The sequence below is a fragment of the Molothrus aeneus genome, chromosome 23 (assembly GCF_037042795.1).
Source record: "Molothrus aeneus isolate 106 chromosome 23, BPBGC_Maene_1.0, whole genome shotgun sequence".
Classification (NCBI taxonomy): domain Eukaryota; kingdom Metazoa; phylum Chordata; class Aves; order Passeriformes; family Icteridae; genus Molothrus; species Molothrus aeneus.
The window spans coordinates 253,015-270,842 of NC_089668.1; the positions used below are offsets into that span (position 1 = coordinate 253,015).

The 17,828-nt window shown below is 63.9% G+C and overlaps 2 protein-coding genes across 5 annotated transcripts; one reads left to right on the forward strand and one right to left on the reverse strand.

Moving 5' to 3' along the window:
* Positions 1-983: 983 nt before the first annotated feature.
* Positions 984-6,616, reverse strand: LOC136565978 (digestive cysteine proteinase 1-like). Of its 2 annotated transcripts, none has more exons than XM_066564900.1 (11): positions 6,520-6,616; positions 5,406-5,465; positions 5,113-5,205; positions 4,864-5,036; positions 3,916-4,159; positions 3,652-3,844; positions 3,367-3,560; positions 2,644-2,735; positions 2,399-2,560; positions 1,644-1,833; positions 984-1,327 (listed from the first exon to the last, which is right to left on the reverse strand). In XM_066564900.1, the coding sequence occupies exons 1-11, from the start codon at positions 6,569-6,571 to the stop codon at positions 1,140-1,142; spliced, it is 1,641 nt and encodes a 546-aa protein (XP_066420997.1). In that variant the 5' UTR covers positions 6,572-6,616; the 3' UTR covers positions 984-1,139. The 2 variants fall into 2 exon arrangements, with proteins under 2 accessions (XP_066420997.1, XP_066420996.1); XM_066564899.1 differs by having other exon boundaries at positions 984-1,354.
* Positions 6,617-11,943: 5,327 nt separating this feature from the next.
* Positions 11,944-17,206, forward strand: FGR (FGR proto-oncogene, Src family tyrosine kinase). 3 transcript variants are annotated; one of them, XM_066564672.1, is made up of 12 exons: positions 11,944-12,398; positions 12,505-12,607; positions 12,888-12,986; positions 13,141-13,244; positions 13,315-13,464; positions 13,879-14,043; positions 14,405-14,560; positions 14,968-15,147; positions 15,229-15,305; positions 15,382-15,535; positions 16,063-16,194; positions 16,431-17,206. In XM_066564672.1, exons 1-12 carry the CDS (start codon positions 12,158-12,160, stop codon positions 16,637-16,639), a joined length of 1,770 nt encoding a protein of 589 aa, XP_066420769.1. In that variant the 5' UTR covers positions 11,944-12,157; the 3' UTR covers positions 16,640-17,206. The 3 variants fall into 3 exon arrangements, with proteins under 3 accessions (XP_066420769.1, XP_066420767.1, XP_066420768.1); XM_066564670.1 differs by lacking the exon at positions 14,405-14,560; XM_066564671.1 differs by lacking the exon at positions 13,879-14,043.
* The last annotated feature ends 622 nt before the right edge of the window (positions 17,207-17,828 follow it).

Sequence of the window (17,828 nt, forward strand, 5' to 3'; positions counted from 1 at the left end):
TGGCTCGGGATGAGGCTTCTCCATGGCTGTGAGGTTTTGGGGTGGAGCAAGAAAAGAGATGGAAGGAGTGTGACAGCTCTGGGGTGTGACCAGCTCAGGAGCACCCCAATGTTGCCATCATATTTCAAAAGCTCTCGTACCCTCTCGGTGATCTCTCACAGGCACCTCCTTGCAGCACTGACTCCTTCTTCTTCACAGCACAGCCAACAAACTCCAACTCTTCACAGCCAAAAACTCCAGCTCTCTGGACCAGCTAACCCACTCCTTTATAGCACTCTTCCTTACTAGTCACAGCTGTGGCCTATCAAGGGCAGGCCTGTTCCTAGTCTTTGGTAACTAGTACAGCTGCAACTTCCCAGGGGCAAGATTACCTTCTGCACCATCTTTATTTTCTTACATTCTATCCCCCCACACCCCAAAACCCCCTGTGCACCCCACAAAAAAGGGTGGAAGACTACCAGGGTCAGGGCAGGGAGAACTTCCCAGCCTGTTTTAGTATCCCTGTGCTCTGATCCTGCTCTCCAGGATGGCTGAAGCCCAGAATAAGAGCCCAGCTGAGCCACAGCCAGGGTGCAAAGGGGAGCAGCCCCAGGAGTGAAGGGGCCTGGCTGGTGGCACTGACAAACACCCCAGTGACAAAGATCCCACCCGCAGCCACAGCAGGCGCTCAGGCAGTGGGGCACAGGGTGGAGGCCTTCCCCCACGCCAGGAATTCCTCATCTCAGCAGAAATCCCTGGGGTTGTTTGTGCTCCACCTCAGAGCTGGAAGAGCCGCTCCCCTTGCCCCGGGTGTCTGGGACTGGCTCTGAGAGCCAGCTGGCTCTGCCAGGTGGGATTGTCCCCTCCCCAGGAGGCCCCTGGGGTCCCACAGGACCAAGAAAACCAGGCTGGGGACAGGGATCTGTGTCCCTGGGGCACAGCTGTGGGCAGCAATTGAATCCCTCCTGTAGAAGCCATCCAGTATTTTTCCAGTGTCTTTATTGGCAAGCCCAGTGCTGAGCCCCCATCCTGCCCTGTGTGCAGCACTGAATGGGGCTGTCCCACTGTGTCCCAGCTTCCTGTGGTTCCACTGAGGGGCCTGGTCCAGGGCTGAGTGCTGAGGATGCCACCCAGGGCTCTCCCTGCAGAGCCGGGGTGGCTCAGGCCAGGATGGGGTAGGTGGCCTCAGTGGCCACCCCACAGTTGTTGTCCTTCATGGCCATGAGGATGTAGCCGTCGTTGCCCCAGTATGTGGACCAGGAGTTCTTGATGAGCCAGTAGGTCTCTCCCTGCAGGACCCCGTAGCCCACGGCCAGCACGGCGTGGTCCAGAGATCCTGGAGTGTTGTCTGCAGGGAAGGACACAGGAGGGATCACTGAAGAGCCCCCCTGTCTGGGGATGTCTGTCTGGGGAGCATCCTTGTCCTCCCTTTCCAGAGACCATTCCTTTCTGGAGACCATCCCAGCCTGGAGAAGATCCCTGCCCACTAATCCCTGTCCAGAGGACATCCCAGTCTGGACAGCATCAGGGCTACCCTCAGTGCTGCAGAGGACTTCAGGGCTCATGCCCTCCACCCCTCCCATGACCAAAAAGCTGGTCCCAGGTGCTCTGGCATCTCCCTGGGCACCCAGGCCCTGCCATGCCCCGCGTGCTGCCTGTCTCACCGCACTTGGGCTCGTAGTAGATGCCGTTGGAGTAGAAGGAGAAGCTCTTGTGTGAGGCGTCGATGCTGACGGCCACGGGGCCGTGCTTGTAGATGGCAGCTTTGACTGCTGTGATGTTGCCCGAGGTGACATTGACGTAACCCGTGATCTTGGCCAGCATCTCAGACTGGTTGTAGTGGCACAGGCCATTCTGCACACCCAGGACACACACAGTGTCACCAGGATCCCTCACTGGGACCCTGCTCCCCAGGCTTGACCCTGAGGATGCAGGCAGTGATCTGGAATTTGGGCTGTGAGAGCATCCTGGCTCTGACCCCGCCGTCCTCCCAAGCCCAGGGTGCTGGGGGTGTTTTGCCAGTTGCTCAAGGACACAAAGTGGGGACTGGTTCTGCACCCAAACCCCTGGAGGGCTGTTGCCTGCATCTTGCTGCCACATCCCCATCCCCAGGCAGCTTTGCTCCGTCCCTGGGTACCCCGGGGCATGGAGTGACTCATGGCACCACGCACAGGTGGAGGAGCCTTGTCCCTGTTTTGCAAGAAGAGAAACTGAGGAACACGGTGGCAAAACAGCCTGGATGAGCCCTGGGGCTTGGCTTTGACAGTACTGTGAACCACAGAAGCCTGGTGCCTTGGGGACGAGGTGACATCCTCATCTCAAGAGCCTGTTAGTGCCTCTGACACATCTGGGTGTGTCCCACCATGGCTTTAAAGCCCCAAGATGCTGGGATGGCCACCAGGGACAAGGGCCTCCTCACCTGGCCCTTGTAGGTACCATAGGACTCGGTGCTGGCAATGCCCCCGTGCTTTTTGATCCACTCGTAGGCTCGCCACTCCTCGCCCCCGTCGCAGGCGAAGTTCCCAAAGCCCCAGGAGCAGTCAATGAGGACTTGCTGGGACAGGGGGGTCAGCACGCCGGTCTGCAGGGAGGACACAGCCCAAGGATGGGGACAGGGTCCCTGCAGGCTCCCATCCACACCATGGGGCTCAGCCCTGCTCCCACCTTGAGGAAGAGGGCACCTTCCATGGCTCCCGTTGTGGCAAAGCTCCAGCACGACCCACAGACAGCCTGATCCTTCACAGGCGTGACAGCACCTGCGGACAACAGAGCAGGGCAGGGCAGGAGAAACTGGGTTGGCACCGAGGGGTGGAGGCAGGTGGAAGGGAAACCGAGGCAGGAGTTGAGGTCCAGAGGCAGCACAGCCAGATCTCAGTGCTAACTGAGAAGGGGGGAAATGCACTAGCAAACCTGGGACCCCCACCCTTGCCTAGGGGCAAGCTCTGGGCGTGTCACTCCCAGCTGAAGGGGACATGGGTGAAGCCAGATGTTGCTTCAGATGTCACATCTGTCCCTGAGGCACCAGAGTGAATTCAGGGCCAAGTGCTGATCCAGCTACCTTTAGTCATAGAAACACAGAATGGTTTCGGTTGGAAGGGACCTCAAACACCATCTGGTTCCACCCCCTGCCATGGGCAGGGACACCTTCCACTGTCTCGGGTTGCTCCAAGCCCCGTCCATCCTGGCCTTGGACAGCCCTGGGTTCTCTGTACAGCCTGTTCCAGTGCCTCACCAACCTCACAGATGTGCACCCCAAGGGACAGCACAGTCCCACAGGCTCTCAGTGCAGTGATGGGGAGCAGGGGGGCTCTGTGGGACTGAGCGCAGGTCTGGGTGAGGAGCACTCGCTCCCAAAGCGCCCTGGTGTCCCCCTGACTGCACGCGTACCGTACATGCGCCAGTCCAGGCTCTCGGGCAGGATGATGCCGCCGTAGAGCTCGGTGGGGAAGGGCAGCCCGTGGTTGGGGGTCCCGCTGCGGCGGCGGCCCCGCAGCGCTGCCAGCTCCTGCGGCGTGCGGTCAGCCAGGTGGTTCAGGGACAGCGTGTAGGAGAGCGCGGCGCGGTTCCGCGAGTGCACAAACCTGCACACGGCGGGGACAGCGCCAGCTGGCCCTGCCGCCGCCCCCTCGCAGTGACAGCACCCCTAGAGGGTCCTCATGCCCCCAGCTGTACCTCATGTTGTGCACGAAGATGCTCTGCCGGTGCTCCAGCTCCCGCGCGGAGCCGTAGCGCCGCCCCAGCTGCCGGCGGTACTCGTGGAAAACGCGGTGAGCCCAGGGCTGGTGCTGGCCCACCAGGTCCTCCATGGGGTTTGCCAGCACGCGGTGCTCCGCCACCGTCCCCGGCAGCACCCCACACTTGGTCTCTGGGGACCGAGGAGAGGGCCCTGTCAGCCCGAGCCCCACAGACGGGATGGGGGGCCCCTCCCTGGCTCACCATTGACGGGGAGGTCGAAGACGGAGGGCGGGTAGCTGTTGTCGAAGTCAGTGTAGGCGATTTCATACTTGTCGTAGTGGGAGCCCAGCAGGCTGTTGTACCCCCGCATCTCATAGTGCACGGGGGCCACCCCGCAGCTGGAGTTGGTCACCCACAGGGTGTAGACGTTCTTCTTCTGCGCCCAGCGGGTGACATTCTGCCACACGGCACAGTACCGGCCCTCGTAGTACTCCTCCCGCAGGAACTGGGGGGACATGGCCTCAGGGAGGGGACCCCAACCTCCCCCAGGCCACCTGCTGCCCAGCCAGCCCCTTTGCACAGCCCAGTGCTCCCTGGCTGGATCCAGTGGCTCCATGGCCATTGGCACACAGCCATGCATGGGGTGGAAACTGGGGCAAGGATATGGGGTGCAACACAGGGCAGACCCCCCTGTCTGGCTCAGCGGTGCCCTGGGGACACTCCACTGTGCGCAGCAATCTGTGCACCCATAGCAGGGAGTCTGGCTGCACCATTTCTCCAAAAACCTGAAGAGATTTCAGGGTTTTCCTGCGTGTTTCCAAGCTCTTGCCATGCAGGCGTGTGTCCAGCTCAGGGACAAGCTGCTGTCCCCACTGCTCACGTGCTGTGCCCAGCCCTGACACAGGCTGGGGCCGGCAGGAGCTGAGCTGCCGTGCAGAGGCTTGCCCAAACCATGCTGAAATGCCAGCGTTTGTGTGGGATGTGACACGTCCCAACACGGCTGCTGGAGTTGGGAAAGGAGCCAGGAGTCCGGCCCCGATCCGGGTGGGGAAGTGACCCTCCCTGCACCCTGGGCTGTGGGGACGGGTCCTGGGGCCGGCCCCAGCGCCCTGCAGCCCTCGGACAGAGAGGAGAGTCTCCCAGCACCTCCTCCCACAGCCTGGAGATGCTTTGGGAGGCAGGGCAGGTCTGGGCTCTGAGGATTCCCACCTTAAAGCCCCTCATGCTGGGGAAGACGCTCTGAGCCGTGACCACATCCTCCTTGGAGCCAGGCAGCTGGAAGCACTTCCTGGTGTTCACCTCCTTCTCAGTTGTCTCTGGCGTGATCTTGTACCTCATCCCATAGGGCTTCACCGCTGCCAGCTGGTAGGTTATCACCTGCCCTGTGCCAGGGAAGGGGAAACTGAGGCACAGAGTCCTGCTGGTGCAGGGTGGGCACAGCTGGGTGCCACCTCTTACCTCCGTAGTACTGGATCCGGCTCTTGTTCCCCGTCAGGTTGTACCAGGCTTCAAAGGGCTCCTCGATCTCGGCGTAGGGCAGCTTAATGACCCCTGCACAGGAGCCCCCGGCACAGGACACAGCTCAGCCCAAAGCCTCAGCACCCCAACATCCCTCCCTGAGCCCCCCAGCGTCTGCAGACCCACAGTTGACCAAGACAGCGCCCCAGGGGTGATGGGGCAGGAAGGACAGCCTGGTCTGACCCATGCTGAGCATCCTCTGTCCCCCCCCACAGGGCTGGGGGTCCCCTTACCTCGGACATGGTAGATGGAGCCGAACTGAGGGGGTGGGCGGGAGAGCCCATAGTCCTGTCCTGGAAGGCAGAGAGGGCAGGGTGAGGGGGCTGTGTGTGTCCCCCAAGCTGAGATGGGGATGGGAGGCTGCCAAGACAGTGCCCCCCTTCCCTGCAGCCCGGGGCTTCCCTCCTCGGCCAAAAGAGCTTCCTGAGCTCATCCAAAGGCACATCCAAGGGACGCTGAGGCACGGACACCCTCCAGGGTCAGCACCCTGCCACAACCTGCTGTGACACTGCAGCAAGCCCTGCACTGCTGCACCCCCAGGGAACCCCAGCTCCTGGGTGACTCTTGGGGTGATGCCCCAGCGTCACCCCTAGCACTGGTGGCCCTGGCCCTGGCCCTGCCCCCCCACCACAGGGCATGTTTGAGGGGTGCCAGGGACATAACCGGTCCTGCCTGGCATCTTCCAGTGACCTCCCCAGCCTCCCCCCGGGCTCCCAGCTTGTGCAACCCCACGCCAACACAACTGCTGGGAACGAGCCCTTCCCTCCCTCAGCATCTTCCTCCCTCCTCGCCGGGAGCGAGGCAGCACCTGCCCGGACCCAGACAGCGCCTGCCCCGCCCGGCAGGGCCGGGAGCAGCCCTGCCCCCGACCCTGGGGAGGCTGGGATGGACAGACCTCCGGCTGCAGCCCAGGCTGTGCCATGGTGCCCATCACACGCCATCCCGGGGCACCCACAGGCAGCAACGGCTGCAGCCACCTCCCAGCCCTGCTCGCTTTATCAGCGCCCAGAAAGGGGGGGTCCCACGGGGACACGGCCGCCCTGCCACCCCTGTCCCCTCACACCTGGCTGTCCTGCCTGCTTGGGTTAAACCCCTTGGGTTAAAGCCTCGATTTAGTTTTATTTTTACGCCCCCAGCCCCACCAAGCCCCCAAGGCACCTGCCCTCTTTGCCGCCCATCTTAGCTGTGTCTTGGAGGAACTGCAAATGTTGGGGCCCAACGAGCAGTAAAACCACTTCCCCAGACTCCAACCTCCCCTGCAGGGCAGCGGGAGCAGATCTGGTGGGTGCCCCCGCCGCCCTCCCCTGCCCGGGGTGTCCCCAGCGCCGGACTGGGGCTCACACTCACCCCGGACGGCGATGCAGAGAGCAGAGACCGCGAGCCAGCGGAGCGCTCCCATCCCGGCCCCGGCTCCCTCGGCAGAGATCGCGAGCCAGCGGAGCGCTCCCATCCCGGAGCTCCCCGGCACCGGCCCGGCGGCTTTAAGCGAAACCCGGCGGAGCCAATGCGGCGGCCGGGCCCTCCCCGGGGAGGGAAGGAACCGGCACCGGGTGGTGCCTGGCGGGGGACGGGCACCCCGGGCTCGGCGTGTCCCGGCAGGGCCCCGCGGACGGGGATGGAGCAACGCGGGCCCCGCGGGGCGCGGGAGGTGCGGGATGAGCCCCAGAACGCCCCAAGCCGCATTCGGGTGGGTGCAGGGATGGATCTGTGGGGCACCCCCAAGCCGGGGTCAGCCCGGCTTCCTTCCCTCTCAGGATGAGTCAGGAGGTCACAAGTTGAGGGCTAACTACAGGGCGAGGAGCAGGAGGAGGAGGAGGAGGAGGAAGGCTCTGGAGAGATGGGAAGGATCCCACTCCAGCCCAGCTGTGTGGGAGGACAGTGTGGCAGAGCCGGGACAGAGCCAGTTCCAGGGGGCTCGGAGAGGATGCGGGGGGCTCAGGCAGGGCTGGGGAGGCTCTGACAGGGTGCAGGGGAATCACACAGGGTGTGGGGGGCTCAGGCGGGGTGCAGGGGCACTCAGGGGTCTGCATGGTTTACCCCAATCCCAGAGCTCACTGAAGTTTGTGGCTTGGTGTGACCGATGCCAAATCTTGGGGTCATCCCACCAGCAACTTTATCAGGACAAGGAGTAAATAAGGGCTTTGATGTCTAGTGGGCAATCCATGGACACAGGACTGGCTTGAGCCATATAGGAGCTGCACCCCATCTTGGGGGGGATGTGTGGGACACCCCTAGAACACAACCCAGAGCTACCTGCCATTCCCCAGGCATGGCGGGCTGTTCACTGCCCCTGGGAGCCTGTGCCAGCAGGACGGGTGGCTGCTGTGCGTGTCCTGCCACCGGACGGGCTGCTTGCTCCTGTCCTTGCAGGGCCACAGCGCTCTGTGCTCAGTTTGATGTCCCTTTGTTGTGCCCTGCCGGGGATGCTCCCTGGGGGTCTCAGTGAGGCTGTGCCAGGCTTTGGGGACGGGCGCGGGCAGCCCCGCCGTGGCACGGGCTGGACCCGCACATCCCCCGTAAATCCCCGCAGGCAGAGCCTGGCAATCCGCGCCGGTGTCTCCCGGTGCTGCTGGGGACCGGAGAGCCCCTGACGCTGTTGGCGCCGTGGCAGCCCCGCGGGCAGGCTGCGGTCCCCGCGGTGGCCCGGAGGGTGACCCGGAGGGCGATCCGGCAGCGGCGGGGCCGGCTGGTACAATGAACCATTGCTGCGAGCGCGGGGAGGAAGGGGGGGCGAGGGGAGGGGAAGCTCTTGCTCGGCTGCCAGAGCCGAGCAGAGACAGGGGAAGCTCACGGCCGGGCGCTCCCGCTCTCCCACGGCCGCCGCCCCCGCAGCCCCGGCGCGGGCCGGAGCGGGGCTGCCCGGTGGTCCCGGAGGGAGCCCCGTGCGAGGGGGGTCCATGCCAGCCGGACAGGAGGGCTGACGGCAGGAGGTACGTGTGCGCTGTGAGGGGCAGGGTGTGGGGGCTCAGCCCTCTAACAGCGGGGGGGTCTCCATCCCCTTGCCCTGTGCTGCTGGGAGATGCCCCCTCCGTGTGCGGGGTGGCTCTGGGTCCCGGGGGAGGCGGCCACTGAGCTGGGGGGACAGAGTCCCGCGGCACTGGTGGGGACTGCTGGGGGGGCTTGCTCTCACTGTGCCCTCCCAGCTTCCCTGGGAATGCCCGAGGGTGGGAGGAGACCCTCGTCCTCGCCATCCTGGGGGGCAGCAGGCCAGCAGGGGCTGCGGGGTGTGTGTGAAGGTCTGGGGGCACCCACCAGCTCCAGCTCACCATCCCGGGGGGCAGCAGGTCAGCGGGGTGTGTGCGAAGGTCTGGGGGCACCCACCAGCTCCAGCTCACCGTCCCGGCACTAACTGGGATTAACACCACGTCGGGGAGCCTGCGGAGCACATGGTGCCCTCACCGTGCGGGACCTGCGGGCCGGGGAGGGGACAGGACACCCTGGCGGACACACACACACCTGTGCCCTCCGTCCCCGCAGGTGCCCGTGGGCTCCCAGCCCAGCCAGCGCTCGGGGCGATGTTGCGGGCTGAGCTCTCCGCGGCTGAGGCTGGGGGAGCTGCAGGGGCTCAGGCCCTGGCCGGGGCGGATGCTCCCCCCGGTCCCTGCAGCTCTGCTTCGTCCCTGATCCTTGGTGTGTCCCAAGGAGGGACAGGAACTCGCTGCTTCCTGCCCTGCACAATTCCCTCCCCACCCCGCTCCTCCCGGGACATTGTATTTGGAGCCCTGGCCGGCTCCCTCCCTCCGCCCCTGCAGCCCCTTGGATCCGGGAATTGCTCTTCTTCCAGCGGAAATCCTGCTTTCCCAGCCAGCGATGGGGCTGGAAGGCTGGGGAAGGGGGGCTCCCTCTCCTCTGAGCATCTTGTGCCAGGGCGGGGGGCAGGGGACCCCTCTGTCGTGGGGCCTGTGGCTGACAGATGGCCTTGCAGAGATCACTTTTGGGGTTGGCAAGTCCTTCAAATTTCATCCCAGGGAACAGCCCTGCTTGTGGGCATGCAGGGGATGGGGGGCCATCCCTCCGTGCACCCCTTGTTCTGGAGGAGCCTGCTCCCACTGGGAGCCACAGGGGACTCACCAGGCACTGGGTGAACTGGGAGGGCTGGAGCTGAAGCAGGGCTCCATTGGGGTTTCCTTGGGGGTGGGGGCAGTGGGGAAGGGGCAGGGACATGCCACCACCTGCCACAGAGCTGGAACAAGGAGCAGATGTGGGCTCCTGTCCCCTCCCCGGGTCTGTGGGGAGCATGGGCCGGTGACACAGCTCCAGGTCCTGTGTCCTCATGAGCCACTTTCCCCTTCTGCACTGCAGCTGCCTCATGCCCAAGTTTTCCTGCTGGGCCCAGGGAGCTCCAGAGCCACAGGGGGACAGAGGAACCTCAGTGGCACCAGGCTGGGCTGTGCAGCCCTCTCGGTTCCTCTTCCCAGGGAGCAGGAGCCGGGGCTGCACGCAGCAATGCAGGATGACAGTGTGGGACAAGGCATGGAGGGATCCAGGATAGCCAGGGGGCTGCAGCCCTGCTGTCAGCCCTGCCTGACCCTGCCAGCTGTCACCATCCCCAGCGCACAAGGTCCTGCCAGTCCTTGATGGCCACAGCACCATCCTCTTCCTCCCCCCAGCCCACACCGTGCTCCTGCTGCTTCCTCTTCCCACTGCCGAGCTGCTGTGTGAGTTCCTCTGGCAGCCGCCTCCTGCCCAGGGCGTCGTGGCCCCTTCAGCCTGGCAAATGCCACCATGGCTTGTCTCCACAGCACTGGGTGTGACATTCCCAGCACCCCACATGGCTCCATGTGGCTGCATCCCCCCAGAGCCTGACTTACCCCATGAGGGGAGTGGATGCAGGGCAGGGAGGGAGCCCCAGGGGTACCTCAGCACTGTGGGTGACATGTGGGCTGGTGTGCAAGGGATATTGTGCCCTGTCTAGCAGCTGGGGATGGGGCTGAGCTGTCCCGTGTCCCAGGGGCCTGGGGAACAGATGGAGGGGCAGCCGGGGCTGTGGCTGCTCCGTGCCCAGCCCTGCCCGGCGGGACAGGGGTGATGAATTGGCTGGGGCTCAGCGCGGGCGGGACCTGGCAGCTCGGGAAGGGCTCAGCTGCCATCTGCTCCCCAGCTCCAACAGCTCCTTTTGGGGAGAGCTGGAGCCAGACACCGCCGTGCAGCCATCGGACACGGCACCAGCTGCGTCCCCTTCCCGTGGGCAGTGAGGGGATGGAGCCACCCTGGGGTGAGCTCGGGGGGCTCTTGGGTGCACAGGAAAAGGAAGCCTGGGTGCCATGCTGCTGCACATCACCTAAACCCTCAATGTGGCACAGGGGGTTCCACTTGCCCGGAAGATGCTCTTTGGCATCCCCGTCCCTGCTGGCACCTGTGGCATCTCCACTGCTTGGTCAGCGCTGAAATTCAGCAAAATGGGAAGTTTCTGAATGTGGTGGGGGGGATGATTCCCACCCAGGGGGTACAGGGTTTGCGAGAGCCAGGGTTGTTCATCAGTTTAAATAGCCACTAATTATGAGGAATAAAACCCCCAACCAGCCGAGTTTCCTCAGATTTGGCAACGCTGCCCTGTTGGCAACGGCTGAGGCCTTGCCACACCACCAGTGTGGAAAGCAGAGATGGAAGGGGAGAGCTGGGCTCTTTCCACCCCTACTGAGAGAGAGGAAAGGGAATCAATAACCATGATTGAGAAAACCTGCCTGAAACATCTCATCCACCCCAAACCTATGTCTCCTCCTGCTTGCTGGAGTGCAGAGGGCAGGACACCTTCCTGCTCCTTCCCTCCGCTCTCAGCTGGAGACAGAGCCAGGCTGCAGACTGGTGTGGGTGGTTGTCCAGCAGCCAGGGCAGTAATAGGGCTGGGGATGGACGTCTCCATATAGCCATGACAGGAGAGGTCTGATTTCCCCCTCCTCCTCCTCTGTGACACCTTCTCTCTCGCCACATGTGGCCGGAAGAGCCTGTGCTGACCACAGCAATGTGAGCGAGGACCTCGCTCCCCAAAACACCCACACCCACCAAGCAGAGGGTGTGGGGATGGGGACGCTTTGGGGTCTGGCTCCCCTTCAGCCTCGGGGACACACATGCCCTGAAAGGACGTGAGCAGTGTGATGAGGACGCAGTGAGAGAAAAACCCACTTGAGGATGTGGTTTCAGCCCACACCGGGGTGTTGCAGCCCTTGGAGGAATGCTGCAGCTTTGTGGGGGTGTTGCAGATCATGCAGATCATTTTAGCTCATGCAGGGGGGGTTGCAGCCTGTGAAGGGATGTTGTAGCCCATGCAGGGGTGTTGTGGCTCATGCAGGGTTATCACAGCCTGTGCATGGTGCTTCGGTCTGTGCAGGGGTGTTGTAACTCAGGCAGGGGTGTTACAGCCCACGCAAGTGGTGTTGCAGCCCATGTCGTTGGTGTTGCAGCCCGTGTAGAGGTGTTGTAGCCCATAGCAGGGGTGTTGCATCCTGTTATGGGGTGTTTCAGTATATTCAGGGGTATTTGGTAGAAGTGTTTCAGCATGTGCAGGGGTGCAGCAGCCCTGGAAGAGGTGCTTCAGTCCATGCAGAGGTGTTGCAGCCTGTACAGGGGTATTTTATCCCATGGAGGGGTGTTACAGCCCACGGCAAGGGTGTTTGAACCCCTACAAGGGTGTTGGCCCGCACCTGACGCCCTCCCTGGTGTCCACAGGTGACTCTTCTCCTCCCTGGAGGGACATGGAGCAGCTGGAGTGACCTGAGGAGCCGTCGCAGTGAGTGGGGCCGCCGTGGAGCACCCACGGGTGCCAGGGGGACATCGTGGGGTCCCCCGGGCAGCACAGCCCTCCTGCAGCAGTGCCACTGGCCGTGCCCACGGGGACCCCCGTGTCCCCCTGCTGGCCAGTGTGTGAGCCGGGGGGTGGCAGGGTGCCCCCAGGGCCTCTCCCCATGTGTGCACTGGCACCCGTGGGTGCCCCCTGCCGGGGGGGCGCGGGGCTCACGGACCCTCTGTCCCACAGGCGGTGCCCAGGATGGGCTGCGTGCCCTGCAAAGAGAGGGGGGCTGGCAAGGGGCAGGCAGGGGGCGAGGGGGGCTCCCTGCAGCCCCCTGCCTCCCAGTACGACCCCGACCCCACGCAGCCAGGGGCCATCTTCACCCGCATCCCCGACTTCAACAACTTCCAGGGGCCAGCCCTGCCCTCGGCCCCGTCCTTTGCGGAGCCGGGGGGCTTCACCTCCGGCGTGCTGCAGACGCGGAGCGGGGCCATCTCAGGTCAGCGGGCGGCTCGGTGCTGGGGAGGGAGGCAGGGAGGGAGGGGTGTCCTGCCCAGCCCTGGGCTGGACCCCGGGGTCACCGTGGTCCCTTCCGTGTGCCACAGGCGGGGGGGTGACGCTCTTCATCGCCCTGTACGACTATGAGGCCAGGACGGAGGATGACTTGACATTCCAGAAAGGGGAGAAATTCCACATCATCAACAACACGTGAGCCCCCCCGGACCTCCTGCCACCCCCAGCACCCCCATGGCACCCCAGGGAGGTGCCTTGGTGCCTTGGGTAGCCCCCCAGGAGCCAGGCTGGGGACCCAAGCTCTGTCTGGGCTCCATCACTCAGTACCAGGGCCAGGGTCATGAGCTGAGTGCTCTCAGCAGAGATGGGTGGGGGACAGCAGGGTCTGGGGTGCTGCGTGCAGGGCGGGGAGGCACACGGTGGCGCGTCTGTCTGTCTGTCCCTCCTCCTCCACGTTCTCTGTTTCCCTGCCCAGGGAGGGGGACTGGTGGGAGGCCAGGTCACTGAGCTCGGGAGCCACGGGCTACATCCCCAGCAACTACGTGGCCCCTGTGGACTCCATCCAGGCAGAAGAGTGAGTAGCGGGGACAAGGGAGGGAGACACACCCCAACCCCACCTGCCTCGGGCCCAGGCGTCCTTGTGAGCCCCGGCAGTGCCACAGTGCTGGCACGGGGGTTCCGTGGTCCCCTCCTGTGCCCTCCTGGCACTGAGCCCCTCGCCGTGGCAGGTGGTACTTTGGGAAGATCGGGCGCAAAGACGCGGAGCGGCAGCTGCTGTGCCACGGCAACTCCAGGGGCACCTTCCTCATTCGGGAGAGCGAGACCACCAAAGGTACAGGCACAGGGCTGGGGACACCAGGGGCTGTGCCCCACGTCCCTCCCTGACCCGTGTCCCCATGTAGGTGCCTACTCCCTCTCCATCCGGGACTGGGATGAGGCCAAGGGAGACCACGTGAAGCACTATAAGATTCGGAAACTGGACAGTGGGGGGTACTACATCACCACCCGTGCCCAGTTCAGCACCGTCCAGCAGCTGGTCCAGCACTATATAGGTAGGGTGGGCTGAGGGGTGCAAGGGGGGCAATAGGAGGGGGAGGGAAAGCTCAGAAGACCCTTTGGTAAGAGACTGGGCTGAGGGGGTTGAGCTGGGGAAGGAGGGGGCTGTTCTGTTGGTGGCATTCGGGGGCTCCCTGAGTCTCCCCTTTTCCATGCCCAGGGTGCAGGGAGTTCCTGTTGTCTCTGGTGAGTGGGCATGACCCCGGGTGCAGCTGGGGGGACTGGGGCTCCAGCCCAGCCGAGGGGCTGTGGGGCTGTGCCTGGGGCAGGTGGAGAGGGTGCATTTCTGTGCTGGGGGTGAGCGGGTGATCCAGGAGCCTTGGTAATGCCTGGGGCGGTGGGAGGGGAGCCGAGGGCTGGGGGCTCCGTGCCCACTCTGACTCCTGTCCCTCCCTGCTCCCGTGCTGCAGAGCGGGCGGCTGGGCTGTGCTGCCGCCTGGCTGTGCCGTGCCACAAGGGAACCCCCAAACTGGCCGACCTCTCAGTCAAAACCAAAGACGTGTGGGAGATCCCCCGCGAGTCCCTCCAGCTCCTCAAGAAGCTGGGAAATGGGCAGTTCGGGGAAGTCTGGATGGGTAGGGCCTGGTGGGCAAGCCAGGCAAGAGGCAGGGGGGACATGGGGGTACCCCCAGGCCTGGTGCCCCACTGGGAAAAGCTCATGCCTGCCAGGACAGGCTGAGAGACACCGATTTGCTGGCACGAGGAATTATCCCACGTCCTGCTCTGGGTTCACATGGGTCCCCCAGGATGCCCCATGTCACCTCTGCATGGGCAAGCAGACCCCCACTGCAGATGGGACCACAGCACCAGGCCAGGGGGTCCCACCTTTGTCATCCTCTTCCTCTGGCATCACCTGCTTCCTCCACTCATGCATGCTGCCTTCATCCCATCACATCCCCTCCCTCCTCTTCCCTGCCTGCCCCCCATCCCCCGCAGAGTACAATGACGGGTTGTGCCATCTCCTCACCCACCCGTGCCCTGCTGTCAAGCCCCAGACCCTGGGATTAGCTAAGGACGCCTGGGAGATAGCTCGGGAATCCGTCACCCTGGACAGGAAACTTGGCATGGGATGTTTCGGAGACGTGTGGATGGGTAAGGCTGGCCCGGCCGGCCAGGGCTGGGGGAGCACAGTGGGTAGGAGAAGGTTCCTTCTGTCCTGGCAGGGAGCACCACAGGGTACCCACTTCTGTGGGCGAGATTGAAACTTGGCACAGAATCCACAAAGGGCTTGGGAATGGGGTGAGGTTGGTACGGGGTTGAGGGGAACTCCTTGTCCTGGGTGGGATGCAGTGGGATCACAATCCCTGCCCAGGGATCCCTTCCTTGCCCTGCCCTGATTCCTTATCCATCCATCCATCCATCCATCCATCCATCCATCCATCCATCCATCCATCCATCCATCCACACAAGCATGCACGCACACACCTCTCCATCACACAGCCCTCTGTCCTGGGCTGGCTGTCCCCTGGGCTCACAGTGACTCCGTATCCCCAACTCAGGGACATGGAATGGCACCACGAAGGTGGCAGTGAAGACGCTGAAGCCAGGGACCATGTCCCCCGAGGCCTTCCTGGAGGAGGCCCAGATCATGAAGCGGCTGCGGCACGACAAGCTGGTGCAGCTCTACGCCGTGGTGTCGGAGGAGCCCATCTACATCGTCACCGAGTTCATGAGCCAGGGTGAGCAGGGGCACTGCGGGCTCACAGGGAGGGCACCCGTGGGGTTTGGGGGTCTTTGATGGCAGCTCCTTCTTTCTGCAGGCAGCTTGTTGGATTTCCTGAAGGACGGGGACGGGCGCTACCTGAAGCTGCCCCAACTGGTGGACATGGCTGCCCAGGTACGGGGGGCTGGTGCAGGGTGGGGGGCGCCCCCGGGGTCTGTGCTGGGGGTCTCCAGCGCTCCGTGCCCCTCAGATTGCGGCGGGCATGGCGTACATCGAGCGCATGAACTACATCCACCGGGACCTGCGTGCCGCCAACATCCTGGTGGGAGACAACCTCGTCTGCAAGATCGCTGACTTCGGCCTCGCGCGCCTCATCGAGGATGATGAGTACACGGCACGGCAGGGTGGGAGCTCCTGCACTCTGTCCCTCTGCTGTGTCCCCTAGCCTGGAGATGGCCATCCCGGGGCTGGGTGACCTGGGCTTGGATGCCCCAAGTTATGGTGTGCTGGGAATGGGTGTCCTGGGTGATGGACACCCCAAATTTATGGGTATTTGAGGTGATGGATGCCTTGAATCCCCCCAGGGAATGGGTACCCCCAGGGACAGGTGCCCCAGGGCGTGGGTACTTTGGTTGATGGATGTCCCAAGTGATGGGGGCAGCGTATCCCCAGTGCCTTGTGTGCTGGGTGTCCCGTGTGTGAGCTGCCCCAGGCAGGGGGTGTCACGGGGGGTGGGTGCTCCTAGTGCAGGGTGCCCCCCGTTCAGGGTACCCCGGGGGCAGGCCACCCTCAGCAGGGGCAGTTCAGGTGATGGAGCCTCTGGTGCGGGATGTCCCAGGTGTGGGCTGTCCCCAGAGGTGGGTGCACCAGGTGCAGGGTACTCTGGGTGCAGGGGCAGCCCCAGCCGTGGCTCACCTGTGCCCCATTGCAGGTGCCAAGTTCCCCATCAAGTGGACGGCTCCGGAGGCTGCACTTTTTGGGAGGTTCACCATCAAGTCAGACGTCTGGTCCTTTGGCATCCTCCTGACGGAGCTGGTGACCAAAGGCCGTGTGCCCTATCCAGGTATGGCCCACTGGGGCAGGTGCACCCCCGGGGTGGGCTGGGCAGGGCACAGACAGGGGCTGACCTCCTCGGCAAGGCTCCTCCCATGCCTCAGTTTCCCCCTCAGAGGGACCGATGCTGAACTGGGCTCCTACCCAAACCACAGGGCAGTGCTACTGTGTGCCTCAGTTTCCCCCCTCAGTTCTGGCTGGTGCCAGGGGGTGCGGTCACTGAGCAGGAGGGTCCCTGTCCCGCAGGGATGAACAACCGCGAGGTGCTGGAGCAGGTGGAGCGGGGGTACCGCATGCAGTGCCCGGGGAGCTGCCCCCCTTCCCTGCACGAGCTGATGGTGCAGTGCTGGAAGAGGGAGCCCGAGGAGCGCCCCACCTTCGAGTACCTCCAGTCCTTCCTCGAGGACTATTTCACTGCCACCGAGCCCCAGTACCAGCCCGGGGACAACCAGTGACCCAGTGCTGGCACTGCCAGCAGGCTCTGGGGTGGCTTCGGGGTGAATCTCTTTTTTTCTTTAGACGTGGTTGCTTCCTTTGTCTGTGCTCAGGGTGGACACAGGGCTTTGCACAAGGATGCTGGACTCAGAGAGAAGACAAAACTGTGTGTCCCAGCCCCCCCTTCTTCCACTCCCTTTATTGCCTTCACAACCAGCTTTGAACCTGAGAAGGGCTTTGGCTGCAGGGGGGACTGTGGGGGGCCCCCATGAACTCCCCAGACACCCCCAGACCCACAGAATGGCAGAGGGCAAGGGGGGAGCCCCCCGTGCCAGCCCCAATCTCTTCTGGGAGCACAGCTGGGTGGCTTCAGCCCCCCAAAGTCCCGGCACTGACCTGTGGGAGGTCATCTAAACCCTCCCTCCCCCGGTGTCTCCTTTAATTTATGAGATTTTATATGCCTCCCCCAAGCAGCCATCGACCCCCCAAGGGATCTCAGTACTCGGGGGACCCCCTTGTCCCCCACATTATCTCCTCTGCTTTATGGTAGAGCCAAGTCCTGAAAGCCAAACACCCACCCTGCTTGCCCTGGGGGCCAGGGGGGACACAGGGAGTGCTGGGGGGCCCAGGCGGGCGGGGGCAGCTCTGCCCCAGGGGCTGTTCCCTCCTGCCCCGCGGGGCAGGCCGAGGGTACGGGATGGGGGCAGCCCCAGCTTGGCTCTGCCCTCTGCAGCAGGAATCGAGGGGGCACTGGGGGGTGTCAATGTGAATGGAGGGTGCCCCCCTGCCTGCTGCCCCTCCAGGCACCCCCGTTTTGAGCGGGGTCCCAGTCCTGCGCCCCATGGCCAGTAACGCCCCCGCACCCCCAGGGCAGGGCTGTGGGTGGGCAGGGCCATGGGGAGAGGGAAGGGCAGGGCAGGGATTTGTTGTTTATTTTTTTTAATGAAGTCTGTAAATATAGAGAAATAAAACCTTTCTAACAAACTGGGGGCAGCCCCGGTCCTTCTGCCCCTACCCTGCCCCAAGAGAGAAGAGCTGCCCCAGGTGGGCAAAAGCACTGGGGGTGCCCAGAGCTGGGGGGCAACACTGAGTTACAGGGTTTGGGGTGGGAACACCCATCCCAGGGGGCAGGGGGCTCCCAGGATGGGTGATGCCCCCTCACCCCCTCCAGCCCCAGGGCACAGGTCTGGGGGGCTCCTCCAAGGGGAG